General features: G+C 34.4%; 1 protein-coding gene across 1 annotated transcript in view; it reads left to right on the forward strand.

The window, feature by feature from the left end:
- SPATA16 (spermatogenesis associated 16) overlaps positions 1-16271 on the forward strand; it is a 244465-nt gene that overhangs the window by 65687 nt on the left and 162507 nt on the right. The window contains exon 3 of the mRNA XM_021674760.2: positions 13028-13173. Coding sequence (XP_021530435.2) covers positions 13028-13173 — 146 coding nt within the window. The remainder of the gene's footprint in view (positions 1-13027; positions 13174-16271) is intronic.

Consider the following 16271-nt stretch of genomic DNA (forward strand, 5'->3'; position numbering starts at 1 on the left):
AATGTCTTTTGCTCCCTTCCTTCTCTTTCTCCCAGTCACGAGTCTCTCCATACTGGGCTGCCTGGAGTTGGAAGAAGGTTGATACAGGCACTCCCAAGGTCATCATGGCTGACACTGTGCAAGGTCACATCTGAAGTCTTGCAGACCAGAACAATACCGGGGCTCCCCCAAGGCCTGCGACCACTACTGTCTGGTGGCTGCTGATGTTTATTCAAAGCCCAAAACCACATTAGTCAGCAGTTGTTGAATCCTGCCATGAAGCCAACAGATCCCCTTCTGCCCCAGGGTGCATCTAGAAATGCTATTCAGCACCAAATACCTGGAATTTGGGGCTTCAGAAATCTGGTGCTTTATTTTACTCTGGCTAAGCTGGTACCCAAACTGCAAGGCACAGTCCACTGTGCATGTAACTTTTTTAATACGATGTTTTAACTTTTATTTTAGGTTCAGGGACACATGTGAGGGTTTGTTATACATGTAAACTCATGTCACAGGGGTTTGTTGTACACATTATTTCATCACCCAGGTGTTAAGCCCAGTACCTAACAGTTATTTTTTCTGCTCTTCTTTCTCCTCCCACCTTCCACCATCAAGTAGACCCCGGTGTCTCTTATTCACTTCTTTGTGCAGGATCCTCAGCATTGTTAAATCAAGTTTAGCCTAAAGCTGCCTCCTTACATATTCTAAAAGTTTCTCGGTGCATCGTGAACCGTAACAAGTGGAAGTGTAAACAGACTGTAGCCTACTCTTGTGCCAATCACCAAGCTTTGGCCAATCAACTGCAGTCAACTGTTCAAACTGTGTTCAAATAAGGCAAATGCCTAGCTATAACCAATCCAGCTGTTTCTGTACCTCACTTCCATCTCTTCCACCTCTCTCTCTCTCTCTTTTTTTTTTTTAACAGAGTCTCACTCTGTTATCCAGGCTGGAGTGCAATGGCATAACCTCAGCTGACTATAATCTCTGTCTCCTGAGTTCAAGAGATTCTCCTGCCTCAGCCTCCTGAGTAGCTGGGATTACAGGCATGCGCCACAACAACCAGTTAATTTTTGTATTTTAGTAGAGACAGTGTTTTACCATGTTGGCCAAGCTGGGCTCGAACTCCTGACCTCAAGTGATCTGCCTGTCTCAGCCTCTCAAAGTGCTAGGATTACAGGCATGAGCCAGCACACCCCATTTAACTTTTCAATATCTAACTTGTCTTAGTTTGGTTATTCCAACATTTCTAAGCAAACTATACACTCCCAGGTGGCCTAATTTTTCCCACTTACACTTAAACAAAATGACATTAATGAAAAACGTTTAATTAATGAAAATGTTAATCGGAAAAATCTGTAGTAAATCTGCAGTTTGTATATTAAGGAAAAAGGCCTCAGAAAAACTCAGTTATTATCCAATGTCCTAAAAATATTAATTTTTATTTTACTACAGTTCAGCAAAAGAATAGACTAGAAATTCCCCTGCCTAGTGAGCTGGTGGTTCTGATATGACAGACACTGGCTGACCAGGCTGCTCACTGCTACTAACCAAAGCCTTCATCATTGGAGCCAAACCAAGATCTCTGTGATCTTGATAAGAACCATCCCCCTTTTCCCTCTGTAACACCTCTGCCATCTCTTCTTTTGCTCACTCTTACCAACCATGTAGTCCTTCTTTCCGCTTTTGCATGTTCTAGCCTTCTCTGCTTCTTGAATTAGTGAACTATCTACTTCATCTATAAAATAGGTGATCACAAGACATAAGTGATTAATGCAAGTAAAAGTATCTTGTATGGTTGCTCCATACCTGTTGACCTACTCTTTTCCTGCATATTCTATATTCTATTATTTCCTCAATGCTAGTCTAATGATATATAGATATAGATGACATGGATATAGATATAGATGGTATAGATATAAAAGACAATTATGAATATAGACATGGATAAATTGGTCATAAATTAAGAAAACAATATTAATGATAACTGTTGGGATTCACATTTGTTCCTCTAAGACACGGGTCCCCAGCCGTGGCCTGCTAGGAACAGGGCCACATAACAAGAGGTGAGTCGGGGGCCAGCGAGCATTACTGCCTGAGCTCTGCCTCCTGTCAGATCAGCGGGGACGTTAAATTCTCATAGGAGCACAAACCCTGTTGTGAACTGCAAGTGTAAGGGATCTAGCCAAGTTGTGCGCTCCTTATGAGAATCTAATGCCTGATGACACGAGGTAGAACTGTTTTGTCCCAGGAACTGTTTTTTCCCATCCATGGAAGAAACATCTTCCACGAAACCAATTTCTGGTGCCAAAAACATTGGGAACCACTGCTCTAATATTTAATTGTGACTAATATTAATGGCCAGTCGAGAAGCAGTCTTTTATACTACCTAGAGGACATAGGATCTAAATGAAACTGCAGACCTGAATTTCAATCATAGCTCTAACACTTATTGTCTGAAAAGTTAGTCATACTTATCTCATCAGAAAATTGAGAGTTATAATATTTAATAATACACCATCTATAAAGAATAATATTTAATGGGATGAAATATATAAAGAGCTTAAGTCAATGCTAAATACACAACATCAATAAATATTAATCAAGATACAAGATCTGAGTTAAAATTAACATTTTAATTTTAAAGTCGTTACCTTTATGAGTTAAAATGCATGCCAAGAAGGAAAGAAGGTTTATTATATTAATTCATCTCACTCCTACCATGTTTCCAATCTACTTTCCACATTAGACAACTGGAATTTAGGGGTATCCCTGAAACAAAAACTCTGAAGGTTAATGTGTATCATCTACATGCTTCAGAGCATAAGCAAATTACCAGCTGGTCAGATCAAGGTGAAACACAGTAGAATGAACCCACTGTGGTCACGCCTCTATTTTAAGGCTACCTGGCAAAAAAAAAAAAAAAAAAGGCTGAAGCACAGCTATTTTAACAAATAAAAGTAGGAGTGACTAATTACTTTTTACTATCATTTAACAGCTTGTCATCCAGGGAGTAACCTCATTTCCCATAAATTTAATAGAGATCACATCATGGCCTACTTGGCTGAAAAGCATTCCTCCTGAAACCTGATAGTACTTTTAAGTCCACTGATGTGTGAACATAATTCTTCGCATCTCTTAGCCCTATATACTCTGTCTCTCCCAGGGAGACACTTTAGTAGATCTATGTGGCACCATGTGGAAAGTTACAAGTGATGAGCTCGCTGATTCATTCCTCTTTCATGTAACAAAATGATAGAAAATGTAAAACTGATGAGTGTTGTTCTACAGTGTAGAGCTTCTTTTCATCTGGTTAAGGGAGTATAAAAAGATATTTATTAAAATTGAAAACTATTCATTGCAAGACGCTTGATGTCTTGAACATTTAGTTTGGCATCTGAAAATAAATTTTAAAGATTCCATTAAGGAATCTACAGGTTAGGATGGAGGCTAATCGTTGTGCACATTTCTCATCCCTCCATATACATTAACCCACAGGAAGAGATTTTTTTTAAAGTATAATAACTATAAAAATCTATGAAGCACCAAGTGAAATTTCTGAAAAACAAAGCTACAAAAAAGAACAGCTGATAAACAGGAGATTGTTACCGATACCCGTTGCATGCCCAACTCAGAGACAGTGCCAACAGCATTTGCTCCCTTCTGCTCAAGGACTTGCATCTGGGGCTCTCTGTGCTATTTTATCCCCTAGTTAGTATCTCTCCCTGTATATCCATGTATAAATGTTAATCCCATTTATCATGTCCATGGTGGAAATGGACAAGTGGTGGTATACCTTGGGATATGATGTTTATAAGAAGAGGTGGTGAGAGCAAGAGTAGTGAATGCTGGTGATCGAACTCTAGGATGTTTTTCTGCTTCCAACTCTGGCGAAGAAAGTTCTATATGTAAAAGGTCTAACAACACTGAGGTGAGTTGCAGGAGAACCCAGAGAAACCACTGACTCAATCTATCAGCAATCATTTGACTTGGATTACTCTCTTATTATACAAAGATAGACCTTTGAATAGATGCTACCTAGTGAAAAAAAATGGAAGCATTAAACTCATTTGGAATCCAGAAACCATATTTCCAAAAGAAAATCATTGAGAGTTATAAAGAAAAGGTCTACTGAATTTCTAACAGAGGTTCTACATACTAAGATTTAAAAAGTAATGAAAAGCATAACTTAAAACAACTAGCATGATGTAGAGAACCTTCCATTTAACAAATCAATTCTAGCATATGCTATCATCTGCAACCTCCACCTCCCGGGTTCCAGCAGTTCTCCTACCTTAGCCTCCTGAATAGCTGAGATTACAGGTGCCCACCACCACGCCCAGCTAGTTTTTTTGTATTTTTAGTAAAGATGGGATTTCACCATGTTGGCCAGGCTGGTCTAGAACTCCTGACCTCAGGTGATCCACCTGCCTCAGCCTCTCAATGTGCTGGGATTACAGGCATGAGCCACCGCGCCTGATCGGCTCTGTTTCCTCTACATTAGCTTCCTTCTCAGACCAACCTTCGTCCACATAACAAAGGAGGGTCACTCAATGCTGCACTTCTGTGCAGGTATAATATCTGTACGCTGAAAAAAAAAAGGCTACCAATGGGATAGAGATATTTATCCAGCAGAGTTCATTTATGTAGGATGGGAAAAGAAATGCATAACCTGTCCAAACCCCAGGCTTCCATGGCTGAACTCACAGAAATTAACAGCAACAACAAAAAAAGAACAGTAAAAATGTAAAATACAAATCATAAAGGAGCTAAGCAGATAATCCATAAATGATTAAATATAAATGAATAACAAATATGCAAAAAAAGGTAACTAAGGAAAGTCGGTGGTAAAGTTTTTAAAAATAATAGCTCACACTTTCTTAACTAGCTCTTGGTAAAAAAAGGTGGAAATAAAAGCTATGAATTTTTTTCCTAAGTAGAGTAAAGAAGCATACAACAAATTTATATATAAGAAAAAGTAAGATAAATGAGCTAAGTATTCAACTAAAGACATTAGCATACTATCACATTGGGGCTTAAGAGAAAAAAAATAACAAACAAAAAAAAGACATTAGTAAAAGAACTAAGAAAACAAAAACCTAAGGAAAGCAAAAGAGGGAAAAAACAAGCCAAGATAAAAGCCAAAACTAATGAATTAGAAAGCAGAATAAGAGACTTAATCAATTAATCTAAGAGTTTGTTGTTTTTAGAGAAAGCACAATAATGAAACCTCATTCTAATTAAGAAAGACAGTAAACAAAATGCAAAGTACTAAGAAAGAGCCCCAGGGGATGACACACTAGCACACAGGCATTCAAAATGTTCTAAGAATATAACAAGAACTTTCACCTTGCTATAAAAGTGTAAAATTTTTCTGGAGAACACTTTTATGATGTATATTCTGAAGTATTAGTATTTTCTGGATTCGATTGTATACTCCTGACTCAGCAATTTCAATATGTAAGCATACATCATAACAGATAGAACATAACAATTTGAAAATGCTCAAACATGTGGGCAAAATGTATGCACAGGCTGTTCAATGTACATTATGTATGATACTGAGAACTTTCAGTGTCACTAGAGAAGTTTCCCATTAGGAAAAGCATTAAATGAAGATGTAATAAAATTATGCAGCCACTTACAATAATGATCTACATATTTGTTAACATGAAAATGTTCATGATACATTCAGAGAAAACAAACAAGCAGATTACACAGTAGTATGGATAACAATACCATCTTTGTAAATGAATAGAGATAGATAGAAATTCTATAGATATATCCACACTATAGATACAGATGTATCCATAATAGTATCCAACAGTGGCCCCTTTTTAATAATAGAATTTTGAATTTTTTTCTTTATAATGTCTGAATTATCTAAATTCCTAGCAGGTTGCTAGAGTTTTTTTCTCTATCCGTCATGAAGAACTAGTTCTGTTTTGTTGTATTTCTGTCCCAATCTCTCGCGGACCAATACTTTGTTAAATATAGCAAAAATGAATTACTAGGGAAAACAAAGTAAAAATAAGACATAAAATACAAATCCTATTTTTTTATTATGAGATTTAATAGATGTAATATTTTTCTGTTGAATTGCTGTAAAAGTTTCTAAACGCTTACTCTGTTTCCGTACTTAATGCGTATTGGTAGTTCATGGAATGGCACTGCGTGGCTCTGGTGCAGTGATTAAACACACAGTCTCCAGGCTCAGGTGCCCAGGGAAAATCCCACATACTGAGTTAGCAGTATTTGAATGTTTGCACTTATTATCACTAGCACTGGTTTATAAAAAGAACTATAAAGTAAATAATGAAAATAAAGTGAATCATGCAGCCAACAATCTTGAAACACTCTCCTAAAAGACAGAGGTGAAAAATATCAGAGTCTGATAGATAGGAATAACAGAGGTGAAAGATGCAGCTTAAGAATTATTTTCTTAAGAAAGAAAACACTACAGTTGAAATGATACCAATAATCAGAGATGTAACTGAAGAAAACTTTTCTAAGTGAGAAGAATAAATACATGAGTATGCAAACACAGAAGTTATCTATTTTCAGGCAAAATACATGAAAATAAAGTATATGAGTCCATATACATGTGGATTCACAGTAGTAGCAATTTTGAATTATAAAAAGAAAAAATACTACACATTTGGGGGAAAGGAAGAAATTTGAACATAAGTTATTTTAAATTATGCCTGATTTCATTTAAAAAGGATTATTTTTTTTCTTGTCTGCATGTGAAATACCACAACATAAATGGCGATCTGTGTATTTACAGAAAAAATGATTATTTCCCAAGAAATGTATCCTCAACCACATTTCTTACATGTCAGCAACTAAATACATTCTTAGCTATTCATGAGCTCAGAAAAGTTACCATTCACATATGCTCTTTTTGAAAAAAATTACTTGTAAATGATTGCTAACAAACTAAAAGATCATTAAGAAAAACAAAAATGAAAATGACAAAATTGTTATACAAAAGGACTTGCCAATTTCCTTCTACAAATATCACTAAACACAATCCTCATCTTATGGCAAATGTCCTAAAACAACAGACCATAATAACAAAGATGTGGAGGGGCTGATGTATCCTTCTACAATGGCTTGTGAATGACACTTCAAAACAAACTTCATTATCAGTTGTTACTCCTTATTATGGAAATCTAGCTATAATTTAATACAGTAAAACCTTATGGAAAACTCCTTCCTTTAGATATGATTTATCCTCTCATCCAAAACCCCAGTTAAATGTGATTAAAATTGTCCTGAATAAAATAAAGGAAGGAATAAAATTAAATACATCTAACTTTTAACACTATTATTTTTAATTAGATTTTACTTTAAGATAATTATAGATTCATTGGCAGTTGTAATACAGAGCGATCTCATGTACCATTTATGCAGTTTCTCCCAGAGGCAATATCTTGCAAAACTAGAATATTAACACTGAGGCAATCCACCAATCTTAAGATTTCTTGTTTTACTTGCATTTTCACTCGTGTACATGTGTGTATATTATGCACGTGCAATTTTATGACACGTAAATCTGCATATCCACCTACCAAATTCAAGATACATTACAGTTTCCTCACTACAGGATTCTTTTCTGTTGACTTGTATGAGCACAACACCTGTGTAGTCCCTAGTTCCTCACTATCACTAATCCTTTCTCCATTCCTATAATTTTGTCACGTAATCATATTGTATGTAACAGTTTGAGATCAGATTTTTTTTACTCAGCATATTCCCTAGAGATTCATTCAAGTCATTGCATGTATCACTGGTTTGTGCCTTCTCACTGCAAAGTAGTGGTCTTAGTGTGGATGTACCAGTTTGTTTAATCATTCACCCATTGAAGGACATCTAGATAGCTTTCAATTTGGGGCTATTATCAAGGAAGTTGCTATGAATATTCTTGTACAGATTTTTGTGTGAACATAAGAATTTCTCTGGAATCAGTGCTCAGGAGAGCAACTGTTGAGTTGTATAAATGGCTTAAAAACTGTTTTCTCCATATTATTTTCTCTAGTGGCTGTACCATTTCACACTATCAGCAATGTAAGATGGAGCAATCCATTTTCTCAGAGTTCTCAGTTTTTGGTGTTGCCATTATTGTTTTACTTTAGTCATTCTGAAAGGTGTGCAGTGATACCTCATTGTAATTTCAATCTGCATCTCTCTGACGAATAATGATGTCGAACATCTTTTTATGTGCTTATCGACCGTATGTGTATCATCTTCGGTGAAATGCTTGTTCATGTCTTTTGTTCACTTTCAAATTAGATTACTTTGGGATTTTTTACCATTGAGTTTTGATTCCATTATGGTCAGAGAACATGCTCTGAATTATTTCAGTTTTCTCAATGTGTTGAGGTTCGTTTTATAGCCCAGGATAGGGTCTACATTGGTGAATTTTCTATGGGCATGTGAGAAAAACGTGTATTCTGCTAGTGAGTGGAATGTTTTACATATGTGGTTTTTTTATTTCTTCTAAAATAAAAGAATACATGGGCAGAACATGCAGGCTTATTACATAGGTATATGTGTGCCATGGTGATTTGCTGCACCTATTGACCCATCCTGTAAGTTCCCTCCTCTCATCACTCACCTCCCAATAGGCCCTGGCATGTGTTGTTCCCCTCTCTGTATCCGTGAGTTCTCAATGTTCAATTCCCATTTATGAGTGAGAACATGCAGTGTTTAGTTTTCTCTTCCTGTGTTAGCTTGCTGAGAATGATGGCTTCCAGCTTCATCCTTGTCCCTGCAAAAGACATAATCCCATTCCTTTTTGTGGCTGCATAGTATTCCATGTATATGGAATATGTATGGAACGTGGTATGTGTACCACATTTATCCAGTCTATCATTGATGGACATTTGGGTTGGTTCCATGTCATTGCTATTGTAAATAATGCTGTAATAAACATACATGTGCATGTGTCTTTATAATAGATGATTTATATTGCTTTGGATATATAACCAGTAATGGGATTGCTGGGTCCTGTGTTTTCTAGCCATATATATAAAGTATATCTGTATGTAAAATGTCAGTTACATCCTGTTGGTTGATCATGTTGTTCAGCTCTATCTTTACTGGTTTTCTTTCTAATATTTCTGTCATTTGCTGAGAGGAGAATATTGAAATCTTCAACTATAATTATAACATGTAATAATGTAATTAACATGTTTTCATTTTCCAATTTAAAAAAAAGCAGAGCATATGAAAAACCTGTGTAAAAATGATGCAGTAAATCTTCTATCATGATACAAAAACACAAAATGTATAGAAAGAAATATGCTAAAATTAATGGCAATTATATATGGTGATAGGGCTATGGATAACTTTCTCCCCATCTTTAGTTTTTTAAAATAATTTCCAAAAACCTTAAAAATTACCAATTGATGAATATATATATAATTGATGAATATATATATATTAGAATTGCTAATAGTTTCTCCCTCATTAAAATACTGTTTGATGAATGTTTGCTCATTGTATTCCTGGAATATAATTTTCAGTGATCCCTGACAATTTAGAAGAGAACTATAAATCTGGAAAAACACGGCATTAAGTCATCACATGTCTACAAATATATATATATATATTCATCAACTGGTATATACATATAGATATTCATCAACTGGTATATATATATAGATATTCAGCAATTGGTATATGTGTATATATATATATTTGTAGACATGTGATGACTCAAACTAAATATATATATCGATAGATAGATATACATCAATTGGTATATATATATAGATATTCATCAATTGGTATATGTATATATATATTTGTGTGTGTGTGTATATATATATATTTGTAGACCAAAGATTTAAAGTATACATTTCTACACAAACACCCTTTGTTTTAGGGTGAAGAAAGTCACCCTTCTTAGATTTAAATAAATTCACACCATATTAAATTTCTTCATCTTCTGGAGAATTAACTGCTCAGTCTATACAAATGTCTACACGGAAATTTTAAAATTCAGTAAAATATCTGGAATGTGTTTCATGGTTCTGATGCCAACATTTTGTCTACATGTACCTATAATTCTACCTTTAACTTCAACACATTTTTTTTAACAGTTTGCCTTCTTGCAAAGCTTATTTCAAAGATGTACTACTTTGGAAGAGAATAAATAAAGCAATCTTCAATACAGTCAGTAAAGTTCTCAGTCTTACAATACTTGATTGGTAAAGCAAGAATTCAACAAACATACATAAAGCCTAGCCAGCAGGCTGCCTATTTTCCAGTTTCAATGCGAATTGAAAAATTACATTACATTGTCTTTCACGGCTGTCTTTCAATTTGGTTTCATGAAATATTCTTATTAGTGTGTTCAGGTAGATCATTTTTCTTTCTTTTCTTGCCTTGAATCTTATGCAAGTAGAGACTTTTCACTTTCTCTCAGTGTTTATTGACAAAGCCTTTACTACTATGCAGTCTGAAGGTGGCTTCCTCATGCCTGCCATGAAGGATCTGAATATCCTCATGGAAACTACTCACTGAATGACTTCCACATTATCCCATAAAAAGTGGGTGGGACTCAGTGACTTACACCTATAATCCCAGCACGTTTGGAGGCTGAGGTGGGTGGATCACCTGAGGTCAGGAGTTTAAGACCAGACTGGCCAACATGGTGAAACCCCATCTCTACTGAAAATACAAAATGAGCTGAATGTGGTGGCGGGCGTCTGTAATCCCAGCTACTCGGAAGGCTGAGACAGGAGAATCGCTTGAAGCCAGAAGGCAGAGGCTGCAGTGACCTGGGTTGGTGCCACTGCACTCCTGACCTCAAGTAATCCACTCGCCTCAGCCGCCCAAAGTGCTGGGATTACAGGCGTGAGCCGCTGCATTTGGCTTAATTAATTTTATGTTTAAATAAAATCAGCCTTTGTTTCCCCAAGTCTTAAATATTCCAACCTCCTTTTCGTGTAAAATCTTAAACAAAAAGGAAACAAGATATACATTGTATGTGGTCTTTGCCCCTTCCTGTCCTTGTTTCTCTCTGATGTGATGTGTGGAAGAGCCTTTTTTCTTTCTTTCTTTCTTTCATGGAAAACTCTGTTTAGGTATTTCTGGATCGTGTGGGATCAGATTGGCGAAGAAAGGGGATGCTGTCTCGAAGTGCCATCTTCAAACTATCATGCTTTCTAACATTATGTTTTGAAGCCTGTTTACAGCCACATTGACACCTGAGGTCAGATTATCTAGAATAATTACTAAATCTGGGCTAAATGTTTTCTCTCTTTTATCACCAATTTTATCACCTGATCTTTATGAAGCATCCAAACTTAGCATTGACTGAGGTCATTTTTCCTCTGTATCTTCCACAAATAGTTTTCACTAACTTTTTTTTTTCAAAATAATTGAGAGAAGTGTTTTATGTACTCTGAGAGCCTTTACAAAACATAAGTAAAAGTTGACACTTTTCTGAAGGATTATTTGTGGGTAGAGTCCCTACATTTTATCATGTGCATATTACGAATACCAGAAAAGGAGTAATAGCTTACATATCTAAATATTTATTATAATTAATAATAAAAAGATTAACATGTCAGTAGAAATAGGCAAGGAATAGGAAACAGAAATTTATATAGAGCTAAAAATAGCCAAGATTTATGAAAAAAAAAATCCTAATCAATTTAAATTAAAATGTAAAGAGAGCAATTTTGTCTGGCAGATAGTAGATGCTCAATAAGCATTTTTTACTAAATGAAGAAAGTAACATATTTCATTCATCCAACTGACAAAGGGTTTTAAGAATAATATGAATCTCCAGAATTGACAAGATACCCAAGCAAAAGATAACAGCATCAGGTAAATACCAATTCAAACTGTGGATATTGAACATCTAGATTCTAGGTTCTTTTTTAGCCTTTAGTCTCTTTTAGCCTTTTCTAAGAAAGTAAATGCATTTTAGAACAGAATATAACTACATTCAAATAACAAACTGCATTTTAAAAATGACAATAGCATTAATATAAATGGCCAAACCATCTCAAGACTTAACCTATAAAAAAAATTTATTTTATACTATGTCATTTAAGCAAACAGGATTTAGAATACAAGAAATTTTATACTAAAGTATATATAAATAAGTATTAACTGTAAATATTACTATCACTGGCAAAACAATTTCCCCCAGTATATGCACAGATGGAGGTAGAAAAGAGCGAAGAAGGAGATACTAAATAAGCCCAGTGAACAGTAGATAGGACTTCTTTTCCATCAGCCTTAATTCCAAGGAACAGTAGAAAACTCTGAGTGGAAAAAAAGTGCTGATCGTGTCTTGTCGTATTATTGACACTTCATAATGCTTGAGTTCTCAAAAAAATTAATTATTTTCTTTCTCTACAGTTTATCTATGATGCCCAGAAACCATTGACTTCCTGGAATTTTTATTAAGAATTCATATTCTTGCCATGTTTTTCAGATACTATGTCCTCTGCCAATAAATTCTAATAAATTTTCACTTCTTTTCTTTCAATAACATACTAGAGAATACGATTCAGACTCAAATTAATCACCGATCATGTTAATGGCTCCTAGGAGTTTACTTCCGATAGCCCTTATTATATTAAATCAAACTTGATAGTGTACTAGATCATTGCTCAGCTGGGTTTTCATAAAAGCACTGGTATTTAACATGATTTATGCCTGGCTTTCTGTTAATACCTTTGGTTATTGTGTGCTTTATTTTTAAAAGACATTCTTAGCAACTGGCACTCCTTTAAAATCTATCATACCTTAAAAATATTTTACAGGAAGCGTTTTACAGTAAAGTGTGCCCCTTCTTTTATATTACAGTCAGATAATAGTGAACAAGAACAATTTATTTAATTTATAATCAAAATATTAATAGTTTACTTGTAGTTTGGAAAAAGTATCACATATACATTTAAAATATGTAAAACATACAAGCAAGCATCAGCAAAATGTATAAAAATAAAACATATTTTGCTTATTTAAAAGATAAATTATGTGAAAGATTATTAGGATTCTGAAAATATAATATTTTTTAAAGCTTTGCAGCAAAGGAGCAGTTCTGGCAGAACCATTTAAAGCACCCGCTGAAGATATAGCAAGCGTGGCAAGTTTCATTGAGACAAAGCTTGTTATCTGCTACCTACGGATGAGGAAACCAGATCTTGCCCTGAATCACGCACACAGGTAAAATCATACACTAATAAGTGCAAGCAAATGCTGTTTATGCTAGTGGAGGGTACTATCTGAGCTTGCCAGATCACCTTCCATTTTACTTCAATTTAAAAAGGAAACAAAAAACATTTATTTAATACTTGGTTTATGTCAAGTAAGGCAATCAGGGAGACCACAAAGGAATCTCAAAACCTAATAGATGAAATAGAGACACAAGAAACTATTGATAATGCAGGACAAAACTAAGAAGCAGACAACTGCAGAAGCAAATTGCTGCAGAAGGAGGGAGAGAATGGATGAGTAAGGGAGGCGATATTGAAAGGGAAGAAGGATTTTCAACATTACAGCTGTGGAACGGTGGAAGGGAATTCTGACTGTGAAGTATGAGCCAAGACTTGGAAGTTAATGGCTTATTTGGTGATCACATTAGCTGATGCAAAGGATGCTGGCATCCTTTGCACAGCTTTCCACAGGTATGAAATACTTTTTAATCTATGTCCTTAAAATTTTCTTTTTTATATTTCTATCCTTCCTTAGAAGTATGTATCTGTGTGTCACTATGCAACTTCCTAGAATCCCCAGTGTTACCCAGACCTGCCTTTTCTTCTATAAAAATGTACCTCTCCTGTGTTTTATTTTTTAGAGGTCTTTCTCTCATGGGTAATAATCAGTTTTAATCTGCAGCAAACATAAAGTGATTATATTATGCCTTTCAACAAACTCTTTCCTTGAAATTGTGATGTCTCTATCCCTCCCTGCCTGACTTTGAGCAATTTACCTACAACTTTTGTGTTGTTCATTTTCTGATCTCACATCCTGTACTTCTTTTGGATGCAAATGGTAAACTAGGATCAATATGAAAATATAATTCCTGTTTTCTTAATAACCAAGTGGGGAACATGATTACCAGTTATATTTAAAACTCATTCATAAATGGGAGATTTGTTAACATGGTAAAAGTCACTTATAAATTCACATCCACTAGGATGTAAAAGTTCTTTCTACCCAAGATTTTTCACAGTCCTAGTAGTGAACTTAAACTTGACCTCAAGAACCTACAGACAACAAAATCACTTTGAAATTCACAGGACAATCCCTTGAAAGCCATTCTCCCTCTTAAGTAAACTACAGAACAAAGGCAGATTCCCTTTGACATTAAAAGAAAACTGTACTCCCTATATTATCTGGAAACATTTTATGCAACCATAGTTTCCAAAAAAAAAAAAAAATCAAGATATATGGTCTGTCAAAGAATTTTGTTCTATTTCCATTTGAAAGAAGAAATATTGGAAAGATAATGTATATTTCAGTGTGTCAAAATATTGCAACTTCTGGGCCACTGGGGTGACTTGTGAGCACAATAAGAAAAATATTTGAAAACTACAGACTACAAAATATTCGATTATGCAAAATATTCGATCATGTAAAAAACGAATATAAATAAGAATTTTAAAAATAGAAATGAATATTTAAAAGCTATTTATAGACTTCAAAATATTCAGAAAATCTATAGTCATACATAATATAAATTGAGATGCATTAAAAGTAATCATACCTCACCTTCTCCATGGTTATAATCACACATAAAAAGGGCCATCCACTATTTTGATGAATTTTTGAATCATATTTAATAATAAAAAGGTTCCAAATGGTATGGTCATGTCAAAATGCAATTAATTCAATGTTATTAAAAATAAGTAACAGTCTCTGGTAAATAAGAATTCAGTAAAAAAATAGAAAAAAAGAATGAAAGATCAAAAATTCCATTATAATCCAAATATAAGGACAATAAGATGTTGCAATTCCTGAGAATGCAAAAATCAGCTTCAGAAGGTTCACTGTTTAGAATGAGAAAACTTCTGCTTTAAAACTAAGAGTGCTCTTTCAAGATCTTGAAAATTACTAAATTGACTATATATATATATAACAGTGAATAGTAAAATTATTTTTCCTATTATGTTAAAATTAACTTTTGTAAAATAATTTTTGCTGCTGTTCCTAAGTTGAACATTAAATAAGAAATGTAGATCAATAGAGGTTAAAGAGTCCATCTGTACAATTAATAATGCACCAAGTGAAATATATCATTGTGCTGGTGCGGTCATAGTACAGAACTGCATAAGTCAGTACATATGATTTTAATATCAAATCATCTTGAAAGACCTTAGATTTTAAAACAGTCTGAAATATAATCAACAAATATATTTTAGGTCAGGAGATCGAGATCAACATGGTGAAACCCCAGCTCTACTAAAAATACAAAAATTAACTGGGCGTGGTGGCATGCGCTTGTAATCCCAGCTACTTGAGAGGCAGGAAAATCGCTTGAACCTGGGAGGCAGAGATTGCAGTGAGCCGAGATAGCATCACTGCACACCAACGTGGTAACAGAGAAAGCTTCCATCTCAAAAATAAAATAAAATAAAGTTAATTAATTAATTAATTAGGATATTTGGTCTATAAATAGCTTACAACCATTAGTTATACACTCATTGCAGGATTCTGCTTTTGTATTATCACATTGTGAAAGTTGATACTAATCATGAATCAAAATTAAAACATTCCTTTTTTGCATTTATTTGCATTTGCTGAAGCATCTTCTCTTTAATTTTATGTAAATGTGAGGTCTACTGCATATCTTTAAGAGACTTGCTAACACAAAAATTAGCTTAAAAACCATCATGTAGTTTTGCTTCTGATAAAAATAAATGAATATTGTTTTGTCATAGAGAAGTCTACAAGAGCCATAACTTTATGGTTTTAAGAGCAACAGAGATACATTTTGAAATTAATCAGCTAAGCACTGCCATTTAAACCAACATCGTCAGTGATACAAAGGATCTGGAAACAACTATTATCAAAATGGCTCTTCTTTTTCACTCATAACATATCCAAAGTGGCAAATGTGAATATCATTTTTACTTCCACCAAAAGTAATGCTTAGACTCTCCTAATACATTGAGTCTCTGCTCACTTCATCAAACCAGTGCAACTGTTTATCAGAAGGTGTTTTGAACATTTCTAAAGATCAATTTGTAATTACTGCTATCTTATCAAGACTAAAATCCTGCTATTATTCTTTTCTTATTATATAAATATATTTTGATGTA

This window comes from Aotus nancymaae, unplaced genomic scaffold (genome assembly GCF_030222135.1).
Source record: "Aotus nancymaae isolate 86718 unplaced genomic scaffold, 86718_ANA_hifiasm-v0.15.2.pri h1tg000019l, whole genome shotgun sequence".
In the NCBI taxonomy this organism is placed as follows: Eukaryota; Metazoa; Chordata; class Mammalia; order Primates; family Aotidae; genus Aotus; species Aotus nancymaae.